A 20,652-nucleotide genomic window follows, 5' to 3' on the forward strand; every position below is an offset into this window, starting at 1 on the left:
GTGGTTAAGAATTCACCTGCCAATGCACGGGACACGGGTTCGAGGCCTGGCCCAGGAAGACCCCACATGCTGTCGAACAACTAAGGGCATGCACTACACTACTGAGCTCGTGCGCCTAGAGCCGGTGCTCCGCAATAAGAGAAGCCACTGCAATGACAAGCCGGCACTGCCGCTCACCGCAACCACAGTTAGCCTGCGTGCAGCAACGAAGACCCAACGCAGCCAAAAATAAAAATAAATAAATTTTTAAAAAAGAAAGAAAGAAGCCAATGATGTGGAGCTACCTGTGGCTGTTAACTGGAATAACAAATGTTTCTTTTCCCAGCGTAGTGTCGATAAATACAATTAATTGTAAAAGTATGAAGCAGGATCAAACAGAGGACGGCAGAGTCAAGCAACAAACTCTGCTTATTTAAAATTAAGCAGTCACCAGTGAGTTTCTCAAGCAGTTAGCAAAAAAAAAAAAAAAGCTGAATACAAAAAGAAAAATAAAAAAAAATGCTGAATACAGTTTGCACATTCCTTAGTTTGCAGATCTTTTAAAATAACTTCCAGAGACAGCGCCAAGAAAAGCGGGCACCTTTATTTTTTCTCCACATCCCAAGTCTTCTCCTGCCTGGAGTCCTCTTTTAAGCCTAACCTGTATTCACTTCTGCGGAAAGTACCAGTCCTAGCAAAGATCACTTCTAATCAGCACGGCCTAATCTGTAATAAGCATGGACCTGATCCTCTAATTTGAAAGACTGCCCCACCAGCCGCGCGCGCGCGCGCGCGCGCACACACACACACACATACACCTTGCATTATTTTTGGCTCCATGGAACTTACATGTCTATTTATTTATTTATTTATTTTTGCGGTACTCAGCCCTCTCACTGTTGTGGCCTCTCCCGTTGCGGAGCACAGGCTCCGGACGCGCAGGCTCAGCGGCCATGGCTCACAGGCCCAGCCGCTCCGCGGCACGTGGGATCCTCCCGGACCGGGGCACGACCCCGTGTCCCCTGCATCGGCAGGCGGACTCTCAACCACTGCGCCACCAGGGAAGCCCACATGTTTTATTTTTTATGTATCTTGTCTCCGCCCCCCTCAAGCCACTGTAAATTCTGTGAGGGATTTGTTTCTGATTTGTTCTTTGGTATATCCCCGGAACTAAAACTGCCTAGCACACATTAGGCTCTCAGCATTTGTGGAATGAAATGAGTGAGTGTAACACCCAGGAGTGACCAACAGAGGGCGAAAGAGAGATTCGGTGGGGGAGGAAATGAAAATGTTTTATCCCAAGCTTCGAGTACAATTCCGCAAGATTTGACTTCGCTCGGCCACCGTAGTGCTTAGGCCGGAAAAAGTGCAGCTACTTCCGGCTTCCGAGGTCCGGGGGGATTGCTTTGGGCTGTTGGAAACCGAACCCCCAGGTCCTAAGGCAGCTTCTTTGTGGAACAGAGGCTCCGGCCCGGGGCTTCAGGCCTCCGGGTGACCCGCCCGGCCGCCAGCGAGGCTGCTCGAGACACTCTCAGGGCCGGGAATAGGGAGCGTGAGTCGCCATGGCGACGCCGGCGGGGCTGGAGCGCTGGGTGCAAGACGAGCTGCACTCGGTGCTGGGACTGAGCGAGCGGCATGTGGCCCAGTTCCTCATCGGTACCGCGCAGCGCTGCGCCTCGGCAGAGGAGTTCGTGCAGCGCTTGCGAGACACCGATACCCTGGACGTCAGTGGGCCGGCCCGGGACTTCGCCTTGAGACTCTGGACCAAGGTGCGGCGTGGGGGTGGGGGGCGGGCATGGGAGCGGCAGGAGAGGGGGTGGAGCGGGGGCGGCGCCCCCAGGTTATTTGTTCTGGTGAGGTCGGGCTAACTGTCCAACCGAGAATTAAATAAGCTCAGTTCACCAGCATTTCTTCTTTGTCCGTTATCGCCTACGGGCTGGACGTCTACTTCCGTGGAGAAGATTGAGAATGGTTTAAGTGTGTTGGATTAAGCGCTATAGAGCAGTGTTTCTCAAACTTTAACAGGTACAGGATTCATCCAGGGCTTTTGTTAAAATGCGGGTTCCGATTCGGTAGGTCTGGGATGGATTCTTCGTTTCTTCATTTCTAACAAATCTAACAAGTTTACAGGTGATGGCTGGTGGTCCACAGACCATCCTTTGAATAGCGAGGCTATAGAATAGATGTGTAGGCCGGTGCTGTGGGAGGGCAGAAGGGGTGGGAGTTGGGATCGGGAAAAGCAGACCCAAAGATTCCCTGGAATTTGTCACGTAGAGAGGGGAGAAGAGTACAGGTGTAAAGGTTAGCTCCTGGAAGACAAGACTGTATTTCTTTTTTTAATGAAATATTTTTAAAATAAATTTATTTATTTTATTTTTGGCTGCGTTGGGTCTTCGTTGCTGCACGTGGGCCTTCTCTAGTTGCGGAAAGCAGGGGCTACTCTGCGTTGCGGTGTGTGGAATTCTCATTGCAGTGGCTTCTCGTTACAGAGCATGGGCTCTAGGCTCGCAGGCTTCAATAGTTGTGGCACGTGGGCTCAGTAGTTGTGGCTTGCGGGCTCTAGAGCGTCCACTCAGTAGTTTTGGTGCAGGGGCTTAGTTGCTCCGCGGCATGTGGGATCTTCCCAGACCAGGGCTCAAACCCATGTCCCCTACCTTGGCAGGCGGGTTCTTAACCACTGCGCCACCAGGGAAGCCCGACAAGACTATTTCTTGTCTTTGTATTCCTACCACCTAACTGCACCTTGCAGAATTAGAGCTTAGAAAGTATCCAGTAATACTAAAAGTGTTGAGCTTATTCAGAGAATGGTGGATAACCTGGTGTGGATATCCCATAAGGTGCTTGGTGAGAAATGAGGTTAGAATGTAAGGGATGGGAGAGTAGGAACTTTATGTTAATCTGTTTACCAGTGTATCCCTGGAGTCTGGTACAGTGCCAGGCCTGTGACAGGCCTCTGCACAACAATCCTGGCCAGTCCTTGGGTAGGAATGACTTAGTCATTGGGAAGAACAGAGGCTGAGCAGTTGAGAATTGGATATGAGTATGTAAACTCCATGAGGGCAAGAGTTTTTGTCTCTTTATTTATCCCTGTATCCCTAGTACCTAGCAGTGGGTGCATGGGACAGGCTTCGATAAATGTTTGTTAAATGAACGACTGAAAAGAAGTTTGGAAGCTGAGAGGCCCTATTCAGGCTGATGGACATGGTGTGAAGCCTTGGGGAAGGGAGAGGATGAAGGCCGGTTTAAGGTCAAGTTACTCCTTAAATTAGGAACAGGGCAGAGTAGGTGGGCAGGGATCAGGAGTTGGTCACACCCCCTTATCCTCTCCTCTTCTGACAGGTCCCAAGGAAGGCTGTGGTGGAAAAGCCAGCTCGGGCAGCAGAGCGAGAGGCCAGAGCCCTGCTGGAAAAGAACCGATCCTACAGGTTGCTGGAGGACAGTGAGGAGAGCAGCGAGGAGACTGTGGGCAGGGCCGGGAGCAGTCTCCGGAAGAAGCTGAAAAAACGGAAACACCTCAGGAAGAAACGTCAGGAGGAAGAGGAAGAAGAAGAGGAGGAAGAGTTTTCTGAGAAAGAAAAGAGGAAGACACAGTAAGTCAGAAGTAGGGTGAGAGAGGATGGGGCAGGTGGATGATGGGACAGTAAGCCTCTGGATGCCCTTAGTTAATGCTCTGGGCTGGGCTGCAGGGGGAGTAAACAGCAGGCGGAGAAGCCAGAGTCAGAGGATGAGTGGGAGCGGACAGAGCGAGAGCGCCTTCAGGACCTGGAGGAGCGCGATGCGTTCGCCGAGCGGGTTCGGCAGCGGGACAAGGACCGGACTCGCAACGTCCTGGAGCGGTCAGACAAGAAGGTGTGTAGGAGCAGCACGTCCCGTCAGTGCCCAGAAGATCCCTGGGTCCAGTGTGAGGTTGGGTGTGATTGCAGATAGTGATCTCTGGGAAGACAAGGGGCTGCCTACAGTGATCTGGTAATGTCTTTGGGTCTTTGGGCTAAGGTGGCTCTCTGCTGAACTTGCAGCCCCAGAGATTCCTCAGTGAAGGGGGAACATTTCTTTGTGCCAGGGAACATTTTTTTTGCTAGGGAACATCAGGATGATACCTGTGATTCTAGAAGGGCAATGGCTGTGGGTGTGGGGACTTTTGGCCACTCTTGCCTTCTTCTCCTAGGCTTATGAAGAGGCTCAGAAGCGCCTCAAGATGGCTGAGGAAGACCGGAAAGCCATGGTGAGTCCCAGTGCCCAGGAAGACAAAAGGAAAGACTTACTGAAGGAGTGTGGTTAAGGATAGGGAGAAAGTGTGCACAGGAAGTGCAGTGGAGCTGCTGGTGGGGTGTTGGGTCTCTGGAGGAGGGGGCTTGGTTGACAGGAGCCTGCTGAGGATGGATTAAGTTGTAGAGGGAAGAAAACGGCCCAGAAACCCTCTTTGACTCCTAGGATCAGATCACACTGTGTGTTAGTGAGGAGAGTGTGAGCTTTCCCTGTTCCTGAGAGTTAAAGAGATATACTCCAAAGGCAGCTGGGTGTTCAAGGGGCGGCTGCAGGACAGGGGCAGAGCAGAGTCCTGCTGCCCACGGGCGTGCTGACCCCTGAGCTTGGGTACAGCATCTCCACATACCTTCTTACCACCTGATCCCTCCGTGCCCCACGGGGCCTTGTGATCTCCCACTGGTTTCCTGATTTGGTCTTCTCACTGCACGGGGACAGAGCCCTTGTAATTCATGAACTGGACTTGTTACGGGGTTAGCCTAGGTAGGGTTGCAGTTTTCCAAAGGCCTGGTCTTCCCATTAAGTCACACTTAGATTTCCCCAAAGAATTTTGAGGCTCTTGGTGTCCCGAAAATGGCCTAGTGGCCATCAGCTCTCTCCTGACATATCCATCTCAGCTCACACCCCACAAAGTGACTGTGGTCAGACTTCTGAGACATCTCTCGATGCTGGTGTAGTGTTTTTACTTTCCTGAATTATTCTTTTCTTTTTCAATTATGAAAATTTTCAAACAAATAGAAAAATTGAAAGAATAGTATAAGGCAATTTTTTAAAAAATTTATTTATTTATTTATATTTTGGCTGAGTTGGGTCTTTGTTGCTGCGCGTGGGCTTTCTCTAGTTGCAGCGATGGGGGGCTATTCTTCATTATGGTGCACGGCCTTCTCATTGCGGTGGCTTCTCTTGTTGCGGATCACGGGCTGTAGGCATACAGGCTTCAGTAGTTGCGGCGTGTGGGCTCTAGAGCGCAGGCTCAGTAGATGTGGCGCATGGGCTTAGTTGCTCCGTGGTATGTGGGATCTTCCCAGACCAGGGCTCGAACCTGTGTTCCCTGCATTGGCAGGCGGATTCTTACCCTTGCGCCACCAGAGAAGTCCCTGCAATGCCTATGTAAATGGCGGCTTTTTTCTTTTCCTCTCTTTTTGAACCATTTAAAAGTTTTAGACATCATGGCATTTTGTCCCATCAGCATGTACCTGGTATGATATTTCTCTAAAACCACAGTGCCTTTGTCACACCCAGGCAGAGGTTTCTCATATATCAACTAAGAACCTGCCTACAGTAAGATTTCCCCAGTTACCCCAAAATGTCTTTAATAACTGCTTTTTGCAAACTGGAATCCAGTCAGGGTTCACGCATTGCATTTGGTTGTTAGGTTTCTTCAGTTTGTTTCACTTCCCCCTTCTCTCTCTTTCTTTCTGTCTCATCTTGTACCGTGTCCTACATTCTGGATTTATCTGATCCTTATCTTGTGGTATTAAGTTCTGTCCCAGTGCTTTCTTTAAAGTGGAAATTGGGTCCACAGCTTGCTTAGACTCAGATTAAACAGCTGTGGCAGCAACACCTCTTGGGTGGTGACGTGCCCATCATATCAGGGGGACACACTGTCCAGCTGTGTGCGCGTTAGTGCTGGTATCCTTCCAGCCTCTCAGCTAATGGTTTAGCAACCACTGCTAATCCTTTCCTGAATCACTTATGTCATGGGGGATTGCAAAGTGGTGATTTTTGGATCCTGACATTCCTTCTACATTTATCAGCTAGCCTTTTTATATAAAGAAGAACTTTTCCTCAACAACAAGGAATGGGCTACAGTGCCTTCCTCAAAGTGAGGGCAAATGCTTAATTGTTTCCTTTTAATTACTAATTTTCAGAGTAAAGAGTCTGCTGTAATAGTCACCTCACCGGTGACAGAAGTTTTTTTCCCGTTGTTTGTACGCATGTCATGTTGGACTCATGAATTTTTATTTCTCAGTATTTTATAATTGCATATCATTATTCTTTTCGATGCTCAAATTGCCCTGATTTCTTGCCCATATTTTAAAAAGACATCCATCTGCCTCACCCATCAGGCCGAAGGAGTATTTGATTGTGGTACTCAGGTCAGGTCATGAGCATAAACTCCATTTTAAGACGTGATAGAACAAACAAGAAAAACCAAGCAATTAAATCAAATCAGGGCCCCCAAGGGGAGGGCAGCAGTGGGGTTTTGTCACTGCAGTAGAGGAGCTTGTTGTGAACACAGGGAAGATTGTGTTGCCACAGTGGGAGGGCTTAGGGTTAGGGTTCAGAAAGGCCTTCAGCATGTGGCCAGTTCTGTCATCCACAGTGTGTCCTGAAAAGCCTGTATTGAAAGGAAACACGTAGAAGCCAAATGACCCATTGTCTGAGGGGGAGAAGTTAGTCCCCGAGCTAAACATCCCTCATTACATTTTGCCTCACAGAACCACTCTCTGATGCTTCCAACCTTTTTGTGTGTAATTTATTTTTCCCTTTTCCTCAAACTGCAGTCATTTGGTTCAAGACGGGGGAGCATATCACTGGGGAGGAAGAGTACCTATTTTTGGCTCACCCAGGGTTTCCAACTGTCTCAGTTGTTTTCAGTTTGAGACCTGTGCTTCCAAATGCTGGTATCAGCTGTTATGTTTTTCCCCTTTCCACTAAGTCGAATAAAACAGCAAGAGTACAATATAAAATATGCACATAATCACCTTAGCTCTAGTTAATTTATATTCGCAAAGATGGTCAGGCTGCCTGGAAGGACGTCCAGCTGGGTCCTCCTGCTGGAAGGCAGCGTGTCGGCCCAGCGTTGGGCATGTCGTCAGTCGCGTTGTCCAGTGCAGAGGGAAGGAAGGTAGAGGACACATCTTTAGGTTCTCTTGTCGGCCTGTCAGAGGTTGTCACTCTTAGGGGTATGTGAGGAAAAGGGTCACTCTTCCAGCGAGAAGAGGCTCTGACTGCCCTGGGCTGACCCAGGTCCCTGAGCTGCGGAAGAAATCCCGCCGAGAATACCTGGCCAAGCGGGAGCGTGAGAAGCTTGAGGACCTGGAGGCCGAGCTGGTGGACGAGGAGTTCCTCTTTGGGGATGTGGAGCTGAGCCAACATGAGCGGCGTGAGCTCAGATACAAGCGGCGAGTGCGGGATCTGGCCCGGGAGTACCGGGCGGCTGGGGAGCAGGAGAAGCTGGAGGCCACCAATCGCTACCACATGCCTGAGGAGACGCGAGGACAGGTGAGGCGAGGGGGTCACCGCTTCAGCCCCGGTCCCCGAGCAGATGGGAGGGAAGACTTCCGGGGCTTGGGCGGTGGCTTGGCTGGCCCCTTCCTTGTCTTGCCTTTCTCCGGGGGCGGGGGTAGCGGCTGGGGAGGGGGTGCTGGGCAGAGAGGGCAGCTCTGTCTCCACGTGCCCCTCTCTCTTTAGCCAGCACGAGCGGTGGATCTAGTGGAGGAGGAGTCCGGTGCCCCTGGGGAGGAGCAGCGGCGCTGGGAGGAGGCCCGGCTCGGGGCAGCGTCCCTGAAGTTTGGGGCCCGAGATGCTGCCTCCCAGGAGCCCAAGTATCAGCTGGTGCTGGAGGAAGAGGAGACCATCGAGTTCGTCCGGGCCACTCAGCTCCAGGGTGACGAGGTGAGGTGGTGGGCGCTGGGATGTCCCGAGGAGCGTGGGAGCCGGCCCTGAAACTCACAGCCCTTCTCCTCCTTCTCAGGAGCCGTCAGCCCCACCCGTTCCAACCCAGGCCCAGCAGAAGGAGTCCATCCAGGTCGTCCGCCGCAGCCTCCCAGTGTTCCCGTTCCGCGAGGAGCTGCTGGCCGCCATTGCTAGTCATCAGGTCCTCATCATCGAAGGCGAGACAGGCTCGGGCAAGACCACCCAAATCCCACAGTACCTCTTTGAGGAGGTATGGCAGCCTCAGCCTCCGCTGGCGCTGACCAGCACAGTCCTGTCAGCTCTTTTACGTGGGATTTTGAGTAGTCACTTTCCTTCTGTATTTCAGTCCTTTAGTCTTTTCTGCTAAGTGGTGAGGTTCTCTAGAATAAGGACCACACCCTTTTCATGCTTCTGTTCTCACTTCCTGCCATGGTGTCCATGCCTGATAGGTGTTCTGTAGGTTAGCGTTGGAAGGAGGTATAGACGGTTAGATGGTGGCGTGTGGGTGTGAACATGGACCCCGCTCCACCAGCCCGGCCTCTGCTCCTCCGCAGGGCCAAGGAATGAGGAGTGAAAAGACTTTTCCTGCTTTTTTACCTTCCCTTGTTCCCCTTGCTTTTGGGTCTGCCCAGCCGGTCAGTCCTTTTCCAGCTTGAATCTCACAAAGCCCCGAACTTGATGACCCAAAGGGCTGGGACTGCCTAGGGCTGGGTGAGGACCCTTTGTGGGCCCTGGGTCTGCCATCCTATCCGTTTGCCCTTCTTGTCTGGTTTTCTGCTCTGTCTGTTTCTCTGTTCCTCCTGCCCTGCATTTCCAACTTCTCTGAATTGCTGGGCCCCAGCTGCATATTTGTCAAAGTGAAAACCTCCTCTTTCTTCTTGTCATGCAGGGTTACACAAAGAAAGGTGTGAAGATTGCCTGCACCCAGCCCCGGAGAGTGGCAGCCATGAGTGTGGCTGCCCGAGTGGCCCGGGAGATGGGTGTGAAGCTTGGGAATGAGGTGAGATCTGTGAGGACTGAGGGACGAGGGGAGCCCCTAGGGTCTGGGACTCAGCCCCCGCTGCCTGCAGGTCCCCTCAACCCCCACTGGTCCAGGTGCTCACCCTTGTCCCTTTGCCCTCCCTTCTGGGGGCAACAGCCCAACTGTCGATCACTAATGGCCCACATGACAGGTCGGCTACAGCATCCGCTTTGAGGACTGCACATCAGAGCGAACTGTCCTGCGCTACATGACGGATGGGATGCTTCTCCGGGAGTTCCTCTCTGAGCCTGACCTTGCGAGTTACAGGTATGCACAGGCCCCCAGCTCCCACGAGAGGGGGTGCTGCCCGCCTTCACCTCCCTCTGGTCTGCTGCCCTCCTGTTTTTCAGTACCTTCCTTTATCTCCTTTAATCTTTGGCTTTTCCCTCCTATCTTCCCACCTGGCCATTTTGGACATTGTCTTCTCTTCTGATTTATCCACCAGTTCTTTTTTCTTTCTTTCTATATATATATATATATATTTTTTGCGGTACGCGGGCCTCTCACTGTTGTGGCCTCTCCCGTTGCGGAGCACAGGCTCCAGACGCGCAGGCTCAGCGGCCATGGCTCACGGGCCCAGCCGCTCTGCGGCATGTGGGATCTTCCCGGACCGGGGCACGAACCCGCGTCCCCTGCATCGGCAGGCAGACTCTCAACCACTGCGCCACCAGGGAAGCCCCTCTTTTTTCTTAAATTATTTATTTATCTATTTTTGGCTGTGTTGGGTCTTCGTTGCTGCGCACGGGCTTTCTCTAGCTGTGGCGAGCAGGGGCTACTCTTCGTTGCGGTGCGCGGGCTTCTCATTGCGGTGGCTTCTCTTGTTGTGGAGCACGGGCTCTAGGTGCACGGGCTTCAGTAGTTGTAGCACGTGGGCTCAGTAGTTGTGGCTCCTGCACTCTATAGAGTGCAGGCTCAGTAGTTGTGGCGCATGGGCTTAGTTGCTCCACGGCATGTGGGATCTCCCTGGACCAGGGTCTGAACCTGTGTCCCCTGCCTTGGCAGGCGGATTCTTAACCACTGCGCTACCAGGGAAGTCCTGTCCACCAGTTTTTGAATCTTTATGGTTCGAACAGTCTTAGAACTGAGATGGGCCCGGAGGGTAGAAGAGGCTACAGAGAAAGCCTTTCTGTGTCTCCCCAATTGTTCCCAGAGTTCAGAAAACAACCAGGATGGTAGAATGGTGCTGTTGAGAAGCCACGTGAAGACCACTTGCAAAAACTTAGAATGTTCAGCTTGGAGGGGAAAACTCAGACATCCTGGTTCCCTCTAAATGTGTGAAGGGCTATTATTACATGAGAAAGGGACCAGACTTGTTTTATGTGACCCGAGAGAGCACAGCTAGGAGCCATGGGGGAGGTTACAGGGAGGCGGATTTCAGATCAATACTGACAAGCCATAGTGTGGCAGAGATTGCGGGGGCTGTCAGAGTGCTTGCGCCCTGACTCTTAAGCCTCTGGCCCACGTCTTGGAGTGGCTTGATCCGTGAATAATGAGTTCTCAGTGCCGGCATTGGCCAAGCAGGGGTTGGATGAGCATGTCTTGTGGGGGAGAAGTGATTCATGGATGGGATGAGGGTGGAGCCAGGCCAGCTGAGCAGTACTTGCCTTTTCAGCTCTTAGGAGACTGTGGATTTCCGGTCCTAGAAGGTTACAGTGGAGCAATGGGACAGATATGATTTGGTCCTTTCCTCAGAGGAAAAACCTCTGAGAACCCATGGAAGGCCAGCTAATGTGAGAGTGTTCAGGCTGTGGGGTTTTCCCATCACGCCAGCCTGCTTTGTGAAATGGCTGAGGACTTCACCATCATGGTCACAGTTAGGCACAAAGGGTTGATGTGGGGGATGAGCTCCTGCGGGCTTGGCAGGAAATCCAAAGACTAGAGCAAGGAGAAAGAAGGTGACACACTTGTAGCTAAGTTACGAGGAGACCAAGAAGCCTGCAGAGTCCTCTCAGGTTGGGGTGGGAGGGCTCACCCGGCCCCTCTCTCCAGAAAGAGGCATCAGGGTCAATCAGGGATGCACAGCAGGTGCCCCAGAGGACCCCGGGAGCTTCGGGGCTGTTCACATCATGGTGCTTCAGGTCTGTCTGTTCCTTCCTAGCCAGGATAGGGGCCTGTCCTCTCATCCGGCGACCCCAGTGTCCCCTCCTGCATTACCCACCTCCCCTTGCTCACTGGTGCCCCCGTTCCTTCCTCAGCGTGGTGATGGTGGATGAGGCCCACGAACGGACCCTGCACACAGACATTCTCTTTGGGTTGATCAAGGATGTTGCTCGATTCCGACCTGAGCTCAAGGTCCTGGTGGCTTCAGCCACACTGGACACTGCCCGCTTTTCCACCTTCTTTGATGACGCCCCCGTCTTCCGGATCCCTGGACGCAGGTTTCCAGTTGACATCTTCTATACCAAGGTGCCCCCTCAGGGAGGTTGGGCTTAAGAGTAAAGGCAGTGGAGCCTTTGAAGGAGATTGTCCCAAGGAGGGGAGGAAGGGATGGAGAGTCCAAAGGGAAACTGGGATAAAGTGTATGTCGAGCTGGGAGGAGAGGAAGAGATTTGCCTGAGCAGGTGGCCTTCCTGTGACCCTGCCTCCTCCCCCCACAGGCTCCAGAGGCAGACTACCTGGAGGCCTGTGTGGTGTCTGTGCTGCAGATTCATGTGACCCAGCCCCCTGGGGATATCCTGGTGTTCCTGACAGGACAGGTGCGTGATGTGGGGGAGGGGGTGTGATGTGTGTATCCCAGGGGAAGATGGGGCTGGCAGGTCAGCCTCTCGTGACTCTGGGTCCCACACAGCTCTCCCCACCCAAATCCAGGAGGAGATTGAGGCTGCCTGTGAGATGCTCCAGGATCGCTGCCGCCGCCTGGGCTCCAAAATCCGGGAGCTCCTGGTGCTGCCCATTTATGCCAACCTGCCTTCCGATATGCAGGCGCGGATCTTCCAGCCCACGCCCCCTGGGGCACGGAAGGTCAGTTGGAGAAACCCACATTCTTCACCCGTGTGGTTCACGCAACTAGTAGTGAAAAGGAAAGTGTGTGCCTGCCCTGTGCAAGGTGTGTCCTGGGCACTGCTGCAGCTGCGAGGCGGGGTGGCAGTTCCTTGCCTCTGGAGCTGGAGAGAGAGGGTGATGACAGCGGGAATGGCGAGATAGCCAAATGTGTGATCCAGAAAGTGAGCATGGTGGAGGTGCAGAGGAGAAGGGAGGCCCTTGGGGTGCCAGGAGGCGGGATTTGGTCTGGAGGACCTTTAGGGAAGATGATGGCGGAATATCAGAGGAAGGCTTAAGGGGTGTCTGAAGTCAGAGTACTCCAGCAGGCTTAGGGGAAGGCTCACATGGTGAAGTAGTGGGAGACAGGCTAAAAACAACTTTGAATGGTGATTAGAGAGGGCCTTTGATGGCAGGAGAAAGAGTGTGGACTTTAGACCAGTTAGTGGCCATCAAAGGATTTTGAGCAAAGATGTAACTTTTCATTCAACAAATATTTAAAGAGTTCCTCCCATGTTCCAGGTACTGTTCTAGGGGATGAGGGTACAGCAATGAACAAAACAAGTAGCTAGCCTCATGGAGTTTAGTCTAATATAAGTTAGGAGACAATGAACACATAAATACCTAATATCAATTTGTGGCAAATGCTCTGAAGAGGTACAGTGTGGCATGGGAAGACAGAGGCTGACTCCGGGGTGTCAGGAGAGGAATGGCAGGAAGGGATTTTCCTTAGGGTGTAGGGAAGGCCTCTCCCTCTCTGATAAGGTGAGAGTGAAGCTGGGGCCTCACCCAGGCCAGGGAAGGAGCCAGGCTGACATCTGGGAGAAGAGCGCGCCAAGTAGAGGGAATAGCGCACGCGGAGGGCAGGCGTGAGGATGGGCGTGAGGCGAGCTCAGCAGTGGGCAGGGATGGAGCGAGGAGCCCTGCTGCTAGGAGATGAGATCAGAAAAGTAGCCAGGGCCTGGAGGACTCAGGGCCTGAAGGGGTTTGGATGTGATTCTCAGGTAGGGTGGGAGGCCACTGATGGGTGGCGGGGAGTGATGTGACAGGCTCACATTTTAAAAGGACCATTCTGGATGCCGTGTAACCAGGGCTAGGAGTAGAGCAGGGAGACTCATCAGGGGGCTGTTTTAGGGAGTAACGTGTAAAGGTGAATATGAAAGTGACAGTGGGGCTTCCCTCGAGGTCCAGTGGTTAGGACTCCACACTTCCACTGCAGGGGTCGCGGGTTTGATCCCTGGATGGGGGAACTAAGATCCCACATGCTGTGCGGTGCGGCCAAAAACTAAAAAACAAATTAAAAAAAAAAAAAGTGACAGTGGGGAAGATGGGGCCGGAACCTGACACCCCCAGCTCCCACCTCTGAAAAAACCCCTGAACCCCCTTCATTTCCTTTCCTGTCCTTTCCGCCTTATGCCCTGCTAATCCCCACATCTCCCCTCTTCTACTGGCCTGTCCCCCTCTCCCGACCTTGGCCACAAATCTCCTCAGCTCCTGCTCCTTTGCACCTGTTCATCTACTCCACGTATTCCAGAATTACTTCCTCTGGGTAACTGGGTGGGATTTACCGGCGATCCCACATCCTCTCATTCAGGTAGTTGTGGCAACGAACATCGCCGAGACCTCGCTCACCATTGAGGGCATCATTTACGTGCTGGACCCGGGGTTCTGTAAGCAGAAGAGCTACAACCCACGCACGGGCATGGAATCGCTCACCGTCACACCCTGCAGCAAGGTTGGCCTGGGCTTGAGCAGGGTCTCCACGGGGCGAGGGGGAGAACAGGCCAGCTCAGAAGTGGTGGAGGCTGCTTAGAGCAAGGGGGATTAGCGGTCCACACCCTCCCAGATTTCTTGCAGAAATACTGCCCTTTCTCTTTTCCATCACCAGATGGTCCGTGGGCCTGACAAACTGTCCTTTCTTTCCAGGCCTCAGCCAGTCAGCGAGCTGGTCGGGCGGGTCGGGTGGCTGCAGGGAAGTGCTTCCGTCTGTATACCGCCTGGGCCTATCAGCACGAGCTGGAAGAAACCACAGTGCCCGAGATTCAGAGGACCAGCCTGGGCAACGTCGTGTTGCTGCTCAAGAGTTTAGGTGACTGGGGTCCCCCAGTCCTCCTGAGACAGAAGGGGTGGGGCTAGCTTGTCCTTGTGAAGGGACTCTGTTCTACCCCTCACATCTTTCTCCAGGGATCCACGACCTAATGCACTTTGATTTCCTGGACCCTCCGCCATATGAGACCCTGCTGCTGGCTTTGGAGCAGCTGTACGCGCTGGGGGCCCTCAACCACCTTGGGGAGCTCACCACGGTGAGGTGGGAGGGCGGCAGGCTGGGGCAGGAGGAAGGCTGGGGTGACCCCTCGAGAGTTGGCGGGACACCTGAGGGAGGAGTGGCCTCAACTCTCTCTTTCCTCTCCTTAGTCTGGTCGAAAGATGGCAGAGCTGCCGGTGGACCCCATGCTGTCTAAAATGATCCTGGCCTCTGAGAAGTAAGCCCCTGACTCGGCCGGGCCCCCAGCACACACACTGGCCCTGCCTCTTTCTGTCTCTGGAGCCATCTTTGCAATCTTGCTTTTTCTGTCCACCACATTATTCTTTAACAAATAACAAGTTATTAGATAACTTTTATTGCCCCTTTTGAGGCCCACAGGGATCAGTAAGACACTGTCCTGTCTTTGGTTATGATTATCAGATGGGTGAAATTGACAAGCGTGTAGAAAATTTGGGGGCATGAATGAAAGTGGAAGATTTTCCATTGTGAGGAGTGCTGAGTGAGGGCTGGTTTGGGGACTTACTCATTCCTAAGGTTTCAGACTAGAGCATTTAGAAACAGCTGTGGAGGGACCACCTTTAAATGCCCTTTCTCTGCTATGGTTGAGGTTAAATGTCATTACGTGAACTTAAAGGGACTGCTATAATGTGCACCTTCGTACTGCAGAACCTCAGAGGGCCCCGGTGCCTTCCTGCCCCTGCCTCCCTGGATCTCTCTCCTGTTAACCGTTTTATCTATAACCTGACCCTCACCTCCTTCACCCCCATACCGTTGCCCCTGCCACCATCAATCTACTCTCTGATTTGTAGCCGTTAGCCCAACTTGCTGTCCCCACGTGAGGACATCCACCACACAGTGATCACTTTCCTCCTCACTGCACCTGTTCCTGTTCCTGTTGCTGTGTCTCGCTTTGAACTCCCATGCCTTTCCCTTCCTGCCCCAGGTACAGCTGTTCGGAGGAGATCCTGACAGTGGCTGCCATGCTCTCTGTCAACAACTCCATCTTCTACCGACCCAAGGACAAGGTCGTCCATGCCGACAATGCTCGTGTCAACTTTTTCCTCCCTGGGGGGGACCACCTGGTTCTGCTGAACGTTTATACACAGGTCACTGGGCTTGGGTGAGTGGGAGTGAGGGGGACGTGGGGGACTCTGGTTCCGCTGTATACTTAACAGCCCCTCTTCCCCCCCTCTTTTTCAACCCTTTTCACAGTGGGCTGAGAGTGGTTACTCTTCCCAGTGGTGCTATGAGAACTTTGTACAGTTCAGATCGATGCGCCGAGCCCGGGATGTGCGGGAACAGCTGGAGGGGCTCCTGGAACGCGTGGAAGTCGGTCTCAGTTCCTGCCAGGGGGACTATATCCGTGTCCGAAAGGTCAGCGTTTCTAGTCTGCTGCTGTCCACCCAGTGTCTCCCGAGGAGCAAGCTTCTCCTCTGGGGCCAGGGGCCTGAGAACGTGCCCCTTCCCCTGTGGAAGGTGTGCTCTCCCTGTGCTTGCTTTCCGGACCACTGAAAGGCCCTTACCTTTCTAGTTCTCCCAAAGCCTGAACTAAAAAGGCAGTGAGTGCTGAGGGTCCTTGCCTTTCCCACTGACTTCCTTTCCTGCCTGCTCCACAGGCCATCACTGCTGGTTACTTTTACCACACAGCACGGTTGACTCGCAGCGGCTACCGCACAGTGAAACAGCAGCAGACGGTGTTCATTCATCCCAACTCTTCCCTCTTTGAGGAACAGCCACGCTGGTTGCTCTACCACGAACTTGTCTTGACCACCAAAGAGTTCATGAGACAGGTGAGGGGACCTTGCCCTGCCCAGGCAGGTGGATTGTGTGGGAGACGGTATCCTGGCAAGCTAAAAACCCAGGTTCACGTTGCTGGGACGGGCAGAGAAATAGGAAAGCACCTTGGTTTAAGGTAGGATAAGGTAGAAATGCATCCTAACAGCTGTCTCAGCATCTGCTAAGATCTGAGAACTGTTTATTCACTCACTAAGTGTTTGAATGCCCATTCTCAGTGTTTCAGGTGCCGGGGTGATAATGAACAAAGCAGATATGAGCTCCATCCTGAGTGTATTTCAGTCTTTATGTTCAGGCTTTTGTTTAGGGTTAGCTTACTTGTGCTCTTGAATAACATGTAGAGATGTGTGTCTGCCCCTGGGATCCAGAGTATTAGAGCCAGGTACCCTTTCACCTAGCCCTGGAGCCAAAGGGGAAAGAAGAGAACCTTCTTTTAAATCACACGCACACATCAGAAACTAGGTTGGACAGAAGGGAGCCCTGCTGATTTTTTCTCGTCCCTTCCAGGTATTGGAGATTGAGAGCAGTTGGCTTCTGGAGGTGGCTCCCCACTATTACAAGGCCAAGGAGCTAGAAGATCCCCATGCTAAGAAAATGCCCAGAAAAGTAGGCAAGACACGAGAAGAGCTAGGGTAAAGAGCAGAGAACATAACAGAACAAATAGAACGTTAACACCAGCTCCTTTTCCTTCTGTACATTATTTAATATCTATTAATAAAAATATTTTTAGAGTAAAGCTATGGGGAACCTTAGAGATTCAGAGAAGGTGACATGGAAATTCGATCTCATATATTCACTTAGATTTTATTATTTACAAGTTAAGTTACACAGCAGCTTTACACAGCATGAGATGGAAAGTAAAGGAGAAGAGAGAAGAGAGGAGGAAGCTGGCTCCTGAGGTCTTTGGCCACCTCCACCTCCTCCTCTTGTGCGTAGCAAGTCTTCCATGCTGCCTCTGCCCCAGTTCCTGATCAGCCCTTGGAACACAGGTGTAAGTTGGGTTCTGGCTCCGACAGCCCCAGAGCCACCAGGGCTCCCACTAGCAGCTTCTTCACGGGCGTTGGGGGTGAGTGTGAAGGCATCAGCTGCAGGAGAAAGGTTAATGCCAGCTGGTGGGATGTTCTACCTCATCACCCCACCCCTACACAGCCCTAGGACTCACTTTGTCTAGGCGATGGCGACAAATGAGGCCGTTGGAATTCAGGTAGAAGGTGGAATAGGCATCATAGGTCCTGGTGAAGGGAGAAAGGCTCACTGAGGGAGAAGGGGACTGGTCCCAAAGTTTAATTCAAGCATTTGTTTAAACTAGTAGTTCCTAAACTTTACTACATATTATATCACCTGGGGATCTTTTAAAAATCCTGAGGTTGTTCCCTGGCCCAATTAAATCAGAATGTCTGGCACCGATATTTTAAAAAGATTCCTGAATGATTCCACTGTGCAGCAAAGTTTGGGAACCACTGGTTTGGGCTGAGCCTAAGAATTTCTTGGGATTCTACTCTGTGCCAGAAATTTACCAGGTACTTTACCTAAGGTTGTGAGGCACCACTTATGAGATGGGAATTTTCATCTGTTCAATAAGTATTTGAGTACCTACTATGTGCCAGGTAATGTACATGAAGAAGCTGAGTTCAGAAGCTTCCTCATATATTCAGAGTCTCTATTTTTTGTTAGATTAAAGTAGACAAAAACAAGATCCTGCCCTCAAGGAGCCTGCAGTCAAGTCAGGGTAGATCCAGGATTGTCTAGAAGACTAGACCATAGATTCCCAAAAGGGTAAGATTAGGAAATTGTAGTGCGTTTCTTTTCTCACTTCTCTTACCGGTAAAGCTCTTCCTTGTCACGCTTATAGAAACGCAGAAAGAGTAGGTGGATGGGCAGCCCCACAAGCCGCCAGCGGGCTTGCAGGGTCCAATTCTCAGGGTGGCGGGTCAGCTGTAGAACCTCCAGCCGAAGCTGTGCAAAATAGTTCCAGGCCAGGAAGCGGCAGAGGGTCAGTGACAGAATGTACCATGTCCGGCCTCTGGGAGGAAGGAATGGGAAAGAAATCTCATGATGGCAGAATCAGAAAACCAAACTGGTATCTGACAGTGGGATGGGGAGCAGCAGTGAGAAGCAGCCTAGGACATTCTCTAATAAGTGAAAATAGCATTGGGTCCTTTTCCTCCCCAAGGCCCTACCCATTCGTGGATTCTCACTTGGTACGCATGTTCAGGATCTCATTGATGAATTCCACATCCGATGAGTAGAGAGTGTAGTCGTGGGAGTGAAGGAAGAGACTGGGAAGCTAGGTGGAAGAAGGCATCAGACCAGGAGGAAAGAAAAGATGATCCTATTTCTCAGTTTTCTATATTTAATGTCTCTTTATTCATGAGTGAAAGGTCATCTCATCCCATGTTTAACTTCCCTAATCCAAACTGAGGAGCATCTTTTCCTTGGGAAATGTTTATAACATATTTATATGCCCGTCTTGTGGTTCCCAGAAAGAATCCAGTTGACTGACTCCCTATTTTTAAAAATTACCTACATCCCTTCCCATTTCGGACAAAGGCCACTTCTGAACTGACTTACCTCTTGTCTCAGTCTCTCGTACATGACAGCCAGGTGCTCCTCCATACTCGGATCTCCTGATGGAGTGGCCGGGGAAGAGTGGGCAGTCCCAGAGGCTTGGAAAGGTATCAAGGCCCCAGGACAGGGGCAGGGAGGTCCCTCAAATAGGCTCCTAAGCCCATCCAGGCAGCCGCTGTGTAACTCAGGTCCTGGTCCCTCCTCCCCCTTTCCTGGGGGGAGAACCACCCATGGTGAGGTGAGGGCTTGGACCTGAGGGAGAGGTAGTGGGGGAGCTCGGGGAAGCAGCCGGGTGGGAGGGCTTGGGGGTGGGGGAGACCAGAAAAGAGGCAAAGATGGAGAAGTGGTTGTCACGGAGTGAGGCCAAAGAGGTGGGAATGGTAGGGCCCGTGGAGAAAGGTGGTCCTAAGGAGGAAGAACAAAAGGGAAAAAGATAAGAATCCAGCTGCCTAATGCCCTGCCATCCAAACTGCCCATTAACAAGCTTCCAGTCCCACCTGCTCCTTCTGACAGGAGAGATGGAACTATTGAGGGAAAATTCATCTCCATCTCTACTTAAAACAGGAGCAAACACTTTCCTGTGACAAAAGTACACATACGTCTCCCAAACATTAGCAAGTACTTTTAGATTCGTTTAAGATTCCAAACCCGTTTGGGGGCAGGTCTGCCTCTCTTACAGCAAGAATCATAAGAGTGCATATTTGAAGAATGAACAAATGAATGAATAAGTTACAGGTCTTCTTGTACTGTGGCCTCTAACACAACTCCAGGAGTGTGTGAAGCAGAGGTTATATAGAGAAAAGTTAACATCCAACTGGAACTAGGAGACTTTTGAGTTCCAATTCTATCATGTAACCTTAGGCACTATCTCATTTCCTCAGCCTGAGGGAATGTCCTCCTATAAACGAGGACGATGAAACCACACTGAGTTATTATGAGGACTATATGAGATAATAATTGTAAATAAAACTTTGCGACCTGTTAAGCAGTAAGCTCATCATTCGGGCTCCTCTAATGACACGAAAAGGCCCAGGAGACTGTTAAAGGCTGGACCTCATGCCCCTGGTTTACTGATGTCGAAACTGCGATGAGGGAGAGGTCACCCGAAGTCAGGCCTGACCCGAGTCCCGCGTTTCCAACGAACCCCCCCGAGGGAATCTCATTATCGGGAGAGCGGGCGGGCCGCGCGGGTACCTCTGTCCCCGACGGTGTCCCGGAGGCGCCGTCTCCGCCGGGGGCGTGGCCATCTTGCCCGCCCGGGCACAGGGGCCCGAACAGGGTCCACCCGGGCCGGCCTTCCCGCCGGGACCGCTATCCGGGTGCAAGATGCGCGGGCTGCAGAGCGCGGCCCGCAGGTCTGTCTGGTCGGCTCCCGGGAGGCGCCGCGAACTTCTCCGCCCCCTGCCCTTCAAATCACCTCCAGGCACAGGTAACCGCGGAAACGCGGGCGAAATGCGGACGCGCCCCACCGCCCCAGCTTCCAGCCCGCCTGCCCCCGCAGGCCCGGGAGACCGACGTCCCGTGCTCTACAGGGCTGGCGGCGCCGCCCTCGGATCCCCACGACCCCTAACCCCTAAACGCACCGCCCCGCACAGGTGGGAAGGAGCGGCGGGACGTCACTGCGCCTGCGCGACACGGGGCGCGCGCTCCGCCCCACACGCCGACTCTGGGGAGGGTCTCTCCCCGCCCCCTCTCCTCCCCTCCCGCTTCCCCTCTGCTCTTACCTGGGGACGAGCCTGGTAGGCACGGAGGCAGGGGCCGAGGCGCCGGGCCGCCCCCCGGCTGGGCTGGTACATGATCTTCCGGGAATGGAGAGAGCACCTCCCGTGTCCGGCCTCCTCACAGGGGTGAGCGTGCCCCGGAGCCGGCTTCTTGAAGGGGAAAAGGGGGGGGGGTGAAGGGCTGAGGGGAGGGAAACGGAGATGTTGCGCGCTTGCGCACTGCGGCGGGTTCCAGGGAAGCGGTGAGGCGCTGGTCTGCAGTAAGTGCGCCTGCGCTCGCCGGATCGGAGGCTGCCTTAGAGCGCTTGCGCAGTAAATTAGCGGCCTCGCGCACTGCTCTCACCTGTGGCGCTTGCGCAAAAGTGGGCGATGATGGGGCTGAACGGGGCGCGCGAAGAGTGACGGGTGTGATTGAAATA

General features: G+C 52.8%; 2 protein-coding genes across 4 annotated transcripts; one reads left to right on the top strand and one right to left on the bottom strand.

Moving 5' to 3' along the window:
* The first annotated feature begins 1,356 nt into the window (after positions 1–1,356).
* On the top strand, positions 1,357–16,680 carry DHX16 (DEAH-box helicase 16). Of its 2 annotated transcripts, XM_060163378.1 has the most exons (20): positions 1,357–1,748; positions 3,319–3,569; positions 3,666–3,828; positions 4,145–4,201; positions 7,216–7,470; positions 7,660–7,863; positions 7,943–8,134; positions 8,774–8,884; positions 9,057–9,172; positions 11,101–11,311; positions 11,503–11,601; positions 11,714–11,866; positions 13,479–13,619; positions 13,811–13,973; positions 14,069–14,187; positions 14,300–14,367; positions 15,094–15,256; positions 15,363–15,524; positions 15,767–15,940; positions 16,452–16,680. In XM_060163378.1, exons 1-20 carry the CDS (start codon positions 1,542–1,544, stop codon positions 16,578–16,580), a joined length of 3,138 nt encoding a protein of 1,045 aa, XP_060019361.1. In that variant the 5' UTR covers positions 1,357–1,541; the 3' UTR covers positions 16,581–16,680. The 2 variants fall into 2 exon arrangements, with proteins under 2 accessions (XP_060019361.1, XP_060019362.1); XM_060163379.1 differs by lacking the exon at positions 16,452–16,680 and having other exon boundaries at positions 15,798–15,939.
* Positions 16,681–16,722: 42 nt separating this feature from the next.
* Positions 16,723–20,442, bottom strand: C10H6orf136 (chromosome 10 C6orf136 homolog). Of its 2 annotated transcripts, none has more exons than XM_060163389.1 (6): positions 20,237–20,442; positions 18,516–18,917; positions 18,143–18,231; positions 17,767–17,967; positions 17,107–17,176; positions 16,723–17,029 (listed from the first exon to the last, which is right to left on the bottom strand). In XM_060163389.1, exons 1-6 carry the CDS (start codon positions 20,306–20,308, stop codon positions 16,916–16,918), a joined length of 948 nt encoding a protein of 315 aa, XP_060019372.1. In that variant the 5' UTR covers positions 20,309–20,442; the 3' UTR covers positions 16,723–16,915. The 2 variants fall into 2 exon arrangements, with proteins under 2 accessions (XP_060019372.1, XP_060019373.1); XM_060163390.1 differs by having other exon boundaries at positions 18,516–18,724; positions 20,237–20,388.
* Positions 20,443–20,652: the final 210 nt, after the last annotated feature.

This window comes from Lagenorhynchus albirostris, chromosome 10 (assembly GCF_949774975.1).
Source record: "Lagenorhynchus albirostris chromosome 10, mLagAlb1.1, whole genome shotgun sequence".
NCBI classification, from domain to species: Eukaryota; Metazoa; Chordata; class Mammalia; order Artiodactyla; family Delphinidae; genus Lagenorhynchus; species Lagenorhynchus albirostris.